The sequence below is a fragment of the Nerophis ophidion genome, linkage group LG26, assembly GCF_033978795.1.
Source record: "Nerophis ophidion isolate RoL-2023_Sa linkage group LG26, RoL_Noph_v1.0, whole genome shotgun sequence".
In the NCBI taxonomy this organism is placed as follows: Eukaryota; Metazoa; Chordata; class Actinopteri; order Syngnathiformes; family Syngnathidae; genus Nerophis; species Nerophis ophidion.
The window spans coordinates 19,396,608-19,410,065 of record NC_084636.1 but is presented as its reverse complement, the minus strand read 5'-3'; the positions used below and the strand labels follow the sequence as shown (position 1 = coordinate 19,410,065).

Genomic DNA, 13,458 nt, shown 5'->3' with positions numbered 1-13,458 from the left:
AGAGAGAGAAGGTGCCAATCTCGTAACAAATGGAGGAAAAAATACTTAATTCCCATCGTCTGGCGGTGGTTTGGCTTCAAGCGGGAAGATGTTAAACAGACAACCGTAATATGTTAAGTATGCGGCAAAAGCGTTGCGACAAAAAGTAGCAGCACTACTAATTTGTAGCATAATTTGATAAGTCGCCCGCTAGAGAATAAGGAGTGCTTGAAACTCTACATAATAACAACTCCGGGCGGTGCCACACCGACAAAATGCCGAAGCAACCAGCACTGACCCAATTGAGCCTGGCATCTTTCATTTCCAGATCGACACCGTATGAAAAAAATTGACAAAAACAGAAAGAGATAATTCCGCAGGAACCTCCAACATAGCAAAGGACATACATATTTGATTTCCTAAATTTTATTTTACAGTTTTTTAAATATCTTGTGTGACATCATGCAAAAAAGTGCACTTTATTTGTTTTTAACTATTGTAGTGGCGTTCTGTACAAAAAGTGCACTTTAATTTAGTGTTGTTTTGATATGTCATCTTAGTGACATCATGCACAAAAGTGCACTAATAGCTTGTTTTAAAATGTCTCTGACAATCTTGCACTTTCTGTTTTGAAATGACATGAATGTTTGGGCCACTGCTTAATAACTGTTTAACAAATACAGTTTTAGTAAATTGACTTAGTTGTGATTTCCCTCTATGCATGAAAGTTTAAAATTAGCATATATTAATGCAATACAAACAATAATGTTTTAATGTAGACACATAGAATCATCATGTTGGTGTGATTATATGCATCAAGTGTTAATTCAAGGCTAAGGCAAAATATCGAGATGTGTAGCGTGTATCGTCACATGGCCTAAAAATATTGAGATATTAATAGAAGGCCATATCGCCCACCCCTAATATGATATATAAATGATGAAACATTGAATATTAAGAGTATGTGAACCACTCCTACCTTGTTTACTTCCCTGGTGAGCTCCTTCAAGTTTTGTAACCAATCATATATATTAAGCAACTAAAATGCTTGGTAATGGATTTAGATGGGTATAATTTTGAATTGTGTGTGGTGATCTGACATTGTTTATAATGTCCACATGTTCACAAGTTGTGTGTTTTGTACCACATGTATTACCATTTTATGACTTTCTTTTTCTTTTTTTAATTAATCAGAACATGGGTGGGACAGGCTGTCTGAATGGCATCTATATGGTGCTTCTATGCACTCACTTACAATAGTAGTGTACAATTGCTCGAGGTCAATGCAATGACTAACAATGCAGTCAGAGCACAATACAGTCATTCAAAATTTATTGTCGTCTTATTCAAAGATAGGGACCTGCCTCAGGCTGGATTGTAAACTCTGGTGGGCCAGATCTGTTTAGTTTGGGGACCCCTGGTTTAAAGGAAATCTGCACTTTTTTGGGAATTTTGCCCATCATCCACAAGACTTATGTGAGGCAGGAATAAACATCTTTCCGTTCTCTGTGCGTTCTAAAAAGTGAAAAACACCTGTGTGTAGTTGGACTCCCTTATCATTGCAAATATTAAAACAACACTGCCATTCATTTGTGCAACATTTGTGCTGTAAAAAAAGGCTGTGTGCCATTACAGGTTTTCTGACTCGTGACGTCATTCAGCCGCCCAATTTGTCAAAATAAACCGAAACTTACCCCATTCGTTCTTGCTGCAAGCATTTTTTGTCTATTATAGTTTTTATGTTATCACATATTATTTTTCATTACCATTCCCTTACTTGTCAAAATCACCCTAAACTTGTCCCAAATGTTTGTTTTGCAAACATTTTTTTGTCTGTTATAGTTTTTATGTTATTAACGTCTTATTTTTCATAACCAGTCTCCGACTTGTCAAAATCTCCCCCAACTTGTCCCGAACGATTGTGCTGCAAACATGGTTTGTCAACCGATTATAGTTTTTAACCTTGTCGAAATCTTACCAAACCTGTCCCAAACGTTTGTGCTGAAAAATGTGTTTGTCTTTTATAGTTTTTATGTTAACTAATGTAGTTTTTATGTTATAAATATGGTATTATTCAAAACCAGACACCCCACCATGCCAAATATCCCAAATCTCGGTTCTTGTCTTAATAGGGAATGATACAGGTAAAATTCCAAAGAAAAGAGTGGTTCCCCATTAAGGAAATGGAAAGGGATTACTCACACAGTAGATTCTAATGGTCATAGTAGTATCAAATGAAGTTTACCGCTGTATAATAAAACTAATATAAAATAAAACTACAGGAACTCACTTGCTGATGACAAAACTATTGTATACAATATAAAATGTGGATGTTTTAATTCATTCAGGTCTTTGTAGTCTCCTGGCAACAGTTCGTAAAAGACACTGAAATTTAGCCTCCAACAAATAACGGGAGTTAGAAACCTTCACTGGCTCATTTTGTGCCGGTATTTACAACTAATTGGAATGCTAACATAAAAGATTCCAACTGATTTCTTCGTTCCACAGCGATTGTTTTGTGACGCAATACCTCACCTAGGGGGAATTCCACTTTAAAAAACATGCTCTTTTGCATCTCAACAGTTGTTTTTTTCAGCTGCTAGACTAAATCTGTCCAATGAGAATGAACTAATGAAGCCTACTTGGATGAGAGGCCAAACGTCTTCTAAGATAAACCGAACAGTCCAGTTAAGATCAATTGAATGCCCTGACATAGAAATATTTTGTAACGAGGTGGAAAGGAGGATTGCTGGATGCTCCCATTGCACTTTGGAACATTCTTAACTGTCATACAAGTTTAAAAAGAAGATAACTGCTGTAAAGTAAATGATAAATACAAACCCCGTTTCCATATGAGTTGGAAAATTGTGTTAGATGTAAATATAAACGGAACACAATGATTTGCAAATCTTTTTCAACCCATATTCAATTGAATGCACTACAAAGACAAGATATTTGATGTTCAAACTCCTAAACTTTATTTTTTTTTGCAAATAAATAACTTACAATTTCATGGCTGCAACACGTGCCAAAATAGTTGGGAAAGGGCATGTTCACCACTGTGTTACATCACCTATTCTTTTAACAATACTCAATAAACGTTTGGGAACTGAGGAACCTAATTGTTGAAGCTTTGAAAGTGGAACTCTTTCCCATTCTTGTTTTATGTAGAGCTTCAGTCGTTCAACAGTCCGGGGTCTCCGCTGTCGTATTTTACGCTTCATAATGCGCCACACATTTTCGGTGAACTGCAGGCGGGCCAAGAAATTACCCACAATCTTTTTTTACGAAGCCAAGCTATTGTAACACGTGCTGAATGTGGCTTGGCATTGTCTTGCTGAAATAAGCAGGGGCGTCCATGAAAAAGACGGCGCTTAAATGGCAGCATATGTTGTTCCAAAACCTGTATGTACCTTTCAGCATTAATGGTGCCTTCACAGATGTGTAAGTTACCCATGACTTGGGCACCAATGCACCCCAATACCATCACAGATGCTGGCTTTTGAACTTTGCGTTGATAACAGTTTGGATAGTTCGCTTCCCTCTTGGTCCGGATGACACAATGTCAAATATTTCCAAAAACAATTTGAAATTTGGACTCGTCAGACCACAGAACACTTTTCCACTTTGCATCAGTTCATCTTAGATGATCTCGGGCCCAGAGAAGCCGGCCGCGTTTCTGGATGTTGTTGATAAATGGTTTTCGCTTTGCATAGTAGAGGTTTAACTTGCACACACAGATGTAGGAACAAACTTTATTTAGTCACAGTGGTTTTCTGAAGTGTTCCTGAGCCCATGTGTTGATATCCTTTAGAGATTGATGTCAGTTTTTGATACAGTGCCGTCTGAGGGATCGACGGTCACAGTCATTCAATGTTGGTTTCCGGCCATGCCGCTTACGTGGAGTGATTTCTCCAGATTCTCTGAACCTTCAGATTATATTATGGACCGTAGATGTTGAAATCCCTAAATTTTTTGCAATTGCACTTTGAGACACGTTGTTCTTAAACTGTTCGACTATTTGCTCACGCAGTTGTGGACAAAGGGGTGTACCTCCCCCCATCCTTTCTTGTGAAAGACTGAGCATTTTTTGGGAAGCTGTTTTTATACACCATCATGGCACCCACCTGTTCCCAATTAGCCTGCACACCTGTGGGATGTTCCAAATAAGTGGTTGATGAGCATTCCTCAACTTTATCAGTATTTATTGCCACCTTTCCCAACTTCTTTGTCACGTGTTGCTGGCATCAAATTCTAAAGTTTATTTGCAACAAAAAAAACTGTTTATCAGTTTGAACATCAAATATGTTCTTCGTAGCATATTCAACTGAATATCCATCCATTTACTACCGCTTATTACCTTTTGGGGTCGCGGGGGGCACTGGTGCCTATCTCAGCTACAATTGGGCTGAATATGGGTTGAAAATTATTTGCGAATCATTGTATTCCGTTTATATTTACATCTAACACAATTTCCCAACTCATATGGAAATGGGGTTTGTATGATCAAACTGTATACTGGTATTATTAACTTAAGTCAAATATGACTTGTGACTTGGAGATGAGCCTCTTCACTGACTTTGCAGTGTATATTATAAAAGGCAATTTATTGTCACTTTCGTCACATTGCACTGAGTTTCCAGGACAAAACCGTGTGTAAATCATCTTTTGAGGTTGGATGGTTACTTTTTTTCTTTGTCATCGCTAGTGTTCTTCTGTGGTAGTGTTACAGAACAAGACTATTTTGTCTTTTTTCAATTCTTGGGGTACACACTACATTGTACACAAATTGTATGCTTACTGCAAAAAGTGGAAAAGATGAATTTTATCCGACATCAAGTAAAAGCAGGAGTAATTTAAACAACAAACTTGGTTATTTGTGTTGTCTAAAATACTCTTTAGCAAGCCCATTAAATAGGCAAACTATTCTCTCTCATCCCGTCATACCTTTTTTCAGTATTTAGACAACAGGGAAATGCCAATGACGTTCTGGCGACATTTATATCAACATGTCTCATTGTTGTGAAAGTGTCACCATGGCGATATTGTCTCGTCTTACCCGTTGGAAGGGTTAGTCTTTTGCTGGGCATCTTTGTTGTCTTGCAAGCGCAACCTATAAAAGAAAAAACAACAGCAGAGAGATATAATTTCATGGGATTATGTCCTACCCCTGACCTATAATGTAGTCAACTAAGTACACAATACACAAAACGCATGGAGGAGGACATATGGAAGGAGGGACTAATGGTATTGAATTACAATTGTTGGCCCCGACCCGTTTTGGAGCCAATCAACGGGAAACATTCACTCTTAGCACACCTTAGACAATAGGTTATTTTTATAAGATACGCTTGATATTTTTATAAGATACGCTTGTAAGACAATCGGGCATCCGACATCCTTGGGGAAATCGAGACTAAAACAGCCCGATTATAAGTGTGTACTGTTTATTGCACTTATGATAACTAGCATGATGTTGCTGTTTACATATGACTGACATGTTAGTAGTAGTGTAGCTCGCACAGTTATGCTAGTGTTGCTAAAGTTTGTGTCCATCTTTGCCATCCTTATTGTTACATTGTCTAATATACGGCATGTGGTTTGTTGCACAAGTTCAGAACTGTAGTGTAAATATGTAATATAAAAAAATATATAGTGTAAATATGTAATGTAAAAAAATATGTAAAGTAGCTCTTACTAATATCATCTTTAAACAGCCTAAATTAGAGGCAACACACTTCCAATATATTGTGGGATTTTTGAAACGTGCTTGAAATTTTGAAATAGTGTGGGAACTTTAATGTGATGTCATCCTTTGCCATAGCAATAACTGATATGCTACTGACTACATTACATGCCAATGAATGAAGTTATTTTAAAAGGTACTGTACCAATATTACAAGGGGTCTAGGATTCGATTTAATTCAGAATTTGTGGTTGCTGATACAATTTGTGGTTGCTGATACAATTCAGGAACGATATTCTTTTAGAATGATACAATCCAAATTGATTCAATAACTTTTTAGCAAAAAGAATAACAACCAGGTGACTGTGAAATAAATACTGCATACTGGTTTCTTGTAAGGGAAATCGATCTAAATGAATTATGGATACAAAAAAGCAAGTAAACAACAAATAATGGTCAATATATTCATGTCTTATTTGAATAAAGTGCAACTAACACTTTAGGTTGAATTAACAAAAGGAAACCTTTTCTGGTTATATTTTCAACATTCAAGCAATTTTCAATAAACCTACAGTAACCAACATTTCACAGTAGATTTATCTGCTAAATAAAGTCGCCGATGAAGGACAGAGCGTTCCAGGTTTGCAGAAGTATGTATTCCCCCTCATCCCTGTTGATGCTTTTGGTCCCAAACTTCCTAATTTCCATAACCTCCTTAATCCCTCTATTCTATGTATTTTTTTCTGATTAAATTACTTAAAGTTGTGTTGTGGCTTTTGTAATTGGGCTGTAACTGAAAGTTTGTGTAATATATGATATTGTCTTGTGGCGTTTGCATTTGGTATGACCTTTCTCGACCACCGTAGGTATCCTCCATAGACGGGCAGACAGACTTAACGTTTAAACATCCTTATCGTTAAAAGTGCTAAACTTCATAAAAAAGTTCTTAAATCCAATGTTTTTTATTTTTTGTAGTATTGATCAGATCTTTGATTCCCTTTGAAAACAAGCTTGGATCGATACCTATCTTCCGGAGGGCAAACTTGCCGAGCACAGATCAAGTAGATGACTCGGAGGAATATAAATCGACATATCGATTCATCGTTAAACCCCTCATTATTACACATTATTACTTAACAAAACACAAACAATCCAATGAATAAGGCCTTTTTATATCTCACCTGAAGTTACTAAAGAAGGGATCCAATTGTGGAGTGTTTATGACTGATAACCTGCAGTAATGAAAGAGCCCATTTTACGTCTGTCACTAAAATGGCAAACGCTGGAGTACTTCCACATACCCGTTCTGGGAGTGCGCGCCATCAGGGACGTCTTGTACCTGCATACCATCCCTGCGCAGAGGTCAAAGGTCAACTTGGAGAGTCACAATGTAACAATGAATTCCATGATGATGAAAATGACAGTGGCAAAACTAATCTGAAAATGTGACGAAAAGCCCAGATTGACAAATTAAAGCCATTGAAAGCATCGAATCAATTGTGTTTGTCAGATCTGCAAGAACAATGTCAACAGTAAGCAACTCTATTTTAAGTCTGTCTCTGAGTGTTTTTTGTTTATTTATAACATATTTTAAAACTTTTGAATTGATTTAAACACCAACATACTTGTATAAAATACTTTATAAATTATGAGCATGATAGACACTTACATTGCAGTTATATTAACTGGTTATCTAACGAGGTACACACTCTAATGCAGGGATGTCAAACTAGTTTTCATTGAGGGTTATGGCTCCCATCAGAGGGCCGCTTGTAACAGCGAATAATGTATGAATTTGCATTTCATTATTAATTATATAAATTGATTTAAGTTGACTGCCGATTTTACAGTAAAAACTTTAGATTTACAAAATTTTTACTGTAAAATTGTGTTTTTTTAATTTCTTACAACATTTTAAGGTAAATATAAGAACAGTACCACGGTTTTGTTTTTTTGTTTTTTTAAGGAAAAAGCTGGGAACTTAGTAGCCAGAATTTTTAGATTAAATTTACATTGGTTTTTACAACATTATATTGTTAATGGAAAACAGTACAGGTTCCTTTTCTATTGTGACAACTTAGCTGCCAGTTTTTGTACTGTAAAAACAAATGTATCGTTTTTCCATTTACAGTAATACACCGATAAAAACAAAATTTTACAGTGAAAATATGGCAGCTAAGTCAACAGAATTTTAATGCAAATTGTATTAGTATTTTTCAATTTACAATAATATACTGCAAAGAACACCGTAAAACGTATTGTCATTTTTAATAATTTGATGGGTAGTTTTCTGTAAATCACAAGTTAAGCAGATATTTAAGTACTTATTTTTATTTAGACAACAAATGTTTGGAAAGTATGATAATGTATTGTAATATTTGTTGCAATAAAGGGTAGTATTAAAGTTTAAAAGGCTTGCAATTTCAAGCAGTACATATATTTTTTCTGTCAAAATGAAAAAAATCAAATTACATTTAGTGACGAAATCTTAAGTACTTTATTGACACGTATCATAGCGGGCGGTATAGCTCGGTTGGTAGAGTGGTCGTGCCAGCAACTTGAGGGTTCCAGGTTCGATCCCCGCTTCTGCCATCCTAATCACTACCGTTGTGTCCTTGGGCAAGACATTCTACCCACCTGCTCCCACCCACACTGCTTTAAAAATGTAACTTTGTTATTGGGTTTCACCATGAAAAGCGCTTTGAGTCAATAGAGAAAAGTGCGATATAAATATAGTTCACTTTACTTCATCATTTCCCGGTGTTTGCGGGCCAGATAAAATTATGTCGCGGGCCAAATCTGGCCCCCGGGCCTTGAGTTTAACATAGGTGCTCTATCCATCCATTCATTTTCTACCGCTTATTCCCTTTGTGGTCAAGGGGGGCGCTGGTGCCTATCTCAGCTACAATCGGGCGGAAGGCGTCGTACACCCTGGACAAGTCGCCACCTCATCGCAGGGCCAATACAGATAGACAGACAACATTCACACTCACATTCACACACTAGGGCCAATTTAGTGTTGCTAATGAGATCTAATACAAGAAAAACCTGCCTTCACATAGAAAGTAATGCTCAATTTTGATGAATATGATTATTATGGCTATTCAACCGGCAGCCCACGGGACTAATCCGGCACGCAGATGACTTCGGACTGGCCTGCAAGTTCAGTTGAAAATGTGTGAGTGACCAGCATATTTGCTGGAGATTCCTACAAAAATCCCCACGACACTGTTTTTAAAAAAAATTTGACTGTAATTTTTTCAGTAGGTCCTTAAAAACAGCAGAAGGCTCTCATGAGATAGATCAGGGGTCCCCAATATATATATATATATATATATATATATATATATATATATATATATATATATATATATATATATATATATATATGTATATATATATATATATATATATATATATGTATAGATATATATATTTACTTATATAGCCCCAAATCACAAATGTCTCAAAGGACTGCACAAATCATTACGACTACGACATCCTCGGAAGAACCCAAAAAAGGGCAAGGAAAACTCACACCCAATGGGCAGGGATTGATATATATATCAATATATTATATATATACATGTATATATATATATATATATATATATATATGTAGGTGTGGAAAAAAATCACAAGACTACTTCATCTCTACAGAACTGTTTCATGAGGGGTTCCCTCAATCATCAGGAGATTTTGATTGAGGGAACCCCTCATGAAACAGTTCTGTAGAGATGAAGTAGTCTTGTGATTTTTTCCACACCTACATATTGCGCTCTACCACGGTATCGAGCACTATTCTCTGGATAATCCAATCAAGACACACATATATATAAATATATATATATATATATATATATATATATATGCCATACATATATGTGCATGTATATGTAGATATATGTATACATATATCTATATATACAAACATATACGTGTAGATATATGTATATCTACATATACATATACGTAGGTATACATAAATGTATATGTATATATACACAATTGCATGTATACATACATATATATTTATACATATATATATATATATTTATACATATATACATATATGTTTATACATATACATACATGCATACATACACATATATATATATATACATACATACATACATACATATATATATATATATATATATATATATATATATATATTCCTCACACATTAATTGACTGAAAGAGCGCGCACTTTGCCAATGATGTCACGTTAACTACGGATATTTAGACAATATGATTTGCCTGAGCAGCTCGAAGACACAGGGAGTAACAAGCGGTAGAAAATGGACATTAGAAAGGACAGATTTTATAAATAATAAAAAATATATATAATTACCTTTTTTTTTACTTGAGACTTCCTGTGAGCCGGATTATGGACGCTAATGGGACGAATCAGGCCCGTGGGCCGGAGTTTGGGAACCACTGATATAGACTCTTCTTTAAACAAATTTACAACTTTTTTACATAATGCTTGTATTTTACTATGTTTAATAAATGATTATGCGTGTATTTATTACGTCATTAACCATTTGGCAAGGCAGACATGTTCAGGTATGACAGCCTTGCATTCACATGAGAGACTAAATGAAAGTAATACTAAATAGTTATACAGTAATAGTAAATAGTAAAAAGGGGAAAATAAATATACTTTCATGACAAAAAACAACAACAACAACAGCACATGATTGTGAAGCCAAACCAAGAAGCAAGCCTGCCTGACCACATCAGATACTGTGCTATGTTGTCGAACAGGCTGTAGACTGACAACACAAGTATGATACGTCAACCCAAAACGAAACCTTTTTAAACATCACAAAAATAAAGATTTGATTTACAGACACAATTAATATACAGTACTTTGAAAGAAGAAGAGCAACCATTTTTAAGAGCTTGAAAGAAAATGACAGGCGCTCACTTTTTTCCCTTTCTTTTTATTATCTCAACTTACTTTTTGCTGTCTTTTCCTTTCACACTCCGTCTCCACTTGATAAAACTCATTCCACTGCCGGCGGGGTGGCTTCACAAGGCGGGCATGGACGTCTGCTTGACAGGCGAGATGAAGAGAAGCGGCTGGCAGCGAGAACTGTCTCTGCTTCCTCCTCCCTCCTCGTGACGTAGCAAAGGTGCTCTGATGACTCGCCACATGGCGAGGCGACGAGTGGCTTCCGGGTCCTAAAAGCCCGCCAATTTAAATGTCTGGTAAACAGAATAACGTTGTCAGTAAATTGCTTCATGTTTCAGTGCAGTGGTTTGCAACCTTTTTTCAGTAATGTACACTGTTAACATTTTTTTTAATTCAAGAACCCCTTAATCAGAGCAAAGCATTTTTGGTTGAAAAAAAGAGATGAAGTAAAATACAGCACTATGTCATCAGTTTCTGATTTATTAAATTGTATAACAGCGCAAAATATTGCTCATTTGTAGTGGTCTTTCTTGAACTATTTTGAAAAAAGATATACAAATAACTAAAAACTTGTTGAAAAATAAAGAAGTACGTGATTCAATTATAAATAAAGATTTCTACACATGTAAGTAATCATCAACTTAAAGAGCCCTCCTTGGGGGTTGTAATAGAGATCCATCTGGATTCATGAACTTAATTCTAGACATTTCTTCACAAAAAAAGAAACTTAGAGGGACTTTCGCATCTTTTGACCACTGGTGCAACTTGAATCCGTGGGTTTGTATGTGTTTGTTTGGCATTAAATGTGGGTGGAGGGAAAGGCTGGATGCAAATATAGCTACAAATGAGGCATAATGATGCAATATGTATATACAGCTAGCCTAAATAGCATGTTAGCATCGATTAGCATGCCGTGACCATTGATTTGTCTGATTAGCACACTCCACGTGAGTCAACTTGAATCCGTCTCTGTTCGTGTTTTTACACCCTCCGACAACACACCGACGAGGCATAATGTCTCCAAGGTACGGAAAACAGTCGAAAAAACGGAAAATAACAGAGCTGATTTGACTTGGTGTGTGTGATGTGTTTGAGAAAATGGCGGATTGCTTCCCGTTGTGACGTCACGGGTGAAAGATCATTGCTCCGACAGCGAACAATTGATAGGCGTTTCAATCGCCAAATTCACCCTTTTACAGTTCGGAAATCGGTTATAGAAACATATGGTCTTTTTTCTGCAACATCAAGGTATATATTGACGCTTACATAGGTCTGGTGATAATGTTCCCCTTTAACATAAATATCTATGGAACATGTCCACAAAAAAATCTAGCTGTCAACACTGAATATTGCATTGTTGCATTTCTTTTCGCAGTTTATGAACTTACATTCATATTTTGTTGAGGTATTATTCAATAAATATATTTATAACGGATTTTTGAATTGTTGATATTTTTAGAATATTTAAAAAAAAATCTCACGTACCCCTTAGCATACCTTCAAGTACCCCCATTTGAGAACCACTATTTTAGTGCAATGCAATTAGTTCAATCTAACAAAACAGGACTTTTTAATTACTTTACATGGTTCTCAAACTCGTTTGGCATGCCCATATTTGTTGACCCCTTCCTAATTTTACAGTTTAATGTACAAAACCCAAAACCAGTGAAGTTGGCACTTTGTATAGATCGTAAATAAAACACAATACAATGATTTGCAAATCCTTTTCAATTTAGAATAAATTGAATAGACTGCAAAGACAATCTATTTAATGTTCGAACTGAGAAAGTAATTCCTTTTTTTCAAAATAATCATTAACTTACAATTTAATGGCAGCAACACATTGCAAAAAAGTTGGCTCAGGGAAATTTTTACCACTGTGTTACATGGCCTTTCCTTTTAACAACACTCAGTAAATATTTGGGGACTGACGAGACCAATTTTTGAAGCTTTTCAGGTGGAATTATTTCCCATTCTTGCTTGATGTACAGATTAAGTTGTTCAACAGTTTGGGGTCTCCTTTGTGGTATTTTAGGCTTCATATTGCGCCACACATTATCAATGAGAGACAGGTCTGGACTACAGGCAGGCCAGTCTAGTATCCGCGCTATTGTAACATGTGGCTTGGCATTATCTTGCTAAAATAAGCAGGGGCGTCCATCATAACGTTGCTTGGATGGAAACATATGTTGCTCCAAACCTGTATGTACCTTTCAGCATTAATAGTGCCTTCACAAATGCGTAAGTTACCCATGCCTTTGCCACTAATACACCCCCATACCATCACAGATGCTGGCTTTTGAACTTTGTGCCTATAATAATCCGGACGGTTCTTTTCCTCTATGTTCTGGAGGACACGACGTTAGTTTCCAAAAACAATTTGAAATGTGAACTTGTCAGACCACAGACACTTTTCCACCTTGCATTAGTCCATCTTAGATAAGCTCGGGCCCAGTGAAGCCGGCAGCGTTTCTGTCTGTTGTTGGCTTTGCATAGTTGAGTTTTAAATTGCACTTACAGATGTAGCTTCCAACTGACAGTGGTTTTCTGAAGTATTCCTGAGCCCATCTGGTGATATCCTTTACACATTGATGTTTGGTTTTTGATGCAGTACCACCTGAGGGATCGAAGGTTGGTAATAACATCGCTTACCTGCAGTGATTTCTCCAGATTCTTTGAACCTTTTTGATGGTGAAACCCCTAAATTCTTTGCAATAGCTTGTTGAGAAATATTGTTCTTAAACTGTTGGACAATTTGCTCACGCATTTGTTTGTGAATGACTAAGCATTTCATGGAAGCTGCTTTTATACCCCATCATGGCACCCACCGGTTCCCAATTAGCCTGTTCACCTGTGGGATGTTCCAAATAAG

At 36.3% G+C, this 13,458-nt stretch overlaps 1 protein-coding gene across 4 annotated transcripts in view; it reads right to left on the bottom strand.

Annotated features, from left to right (window-relative positions):
- Positions 1 to 10,820, bottom strand: part of ttc39a (tetratricopeptide repeat domain 39A) — an 89,245-nt gene extending 78,425 nt beyond the window's left edge. For 2 of the 4 annotated variants that reach the window (XR_009804406.1, XM_061888203.1), the window contains exons 1-4: positions 10,632 to 10,820; positions 6,967 to 7,017; positions 6,847 to 6,897; positions 5,039 to 5,092 (exon numbers count right to left, since the gene is read on the bottom strand). Coding sequence is in view for 3 of the 4 variants with exons in the window: in XM_061888203.1 (XP_061744187.1) it covers positions 5,039 to 5,092; positions 6,847 to 6,897; positions 6,967 to 7,017; positions 10,632 to 10,681 (206 nt within the window). In the remaining variant the exon portion in view is untranslated. The remainder of the gene's footprint in view (positions 1 to 5,038; positions 5,093 to 6,846; positions 6,898 to 6,966; positions 7,018 to 10,631) is intronic. The other 2 variants (XM_061888198.1, XM_061888200.1) reach the window with 2 other exon arrangements.
- Between the last annotated feature and the right edge of the window lie 2,638 nt (positions 10,821 to 13,458).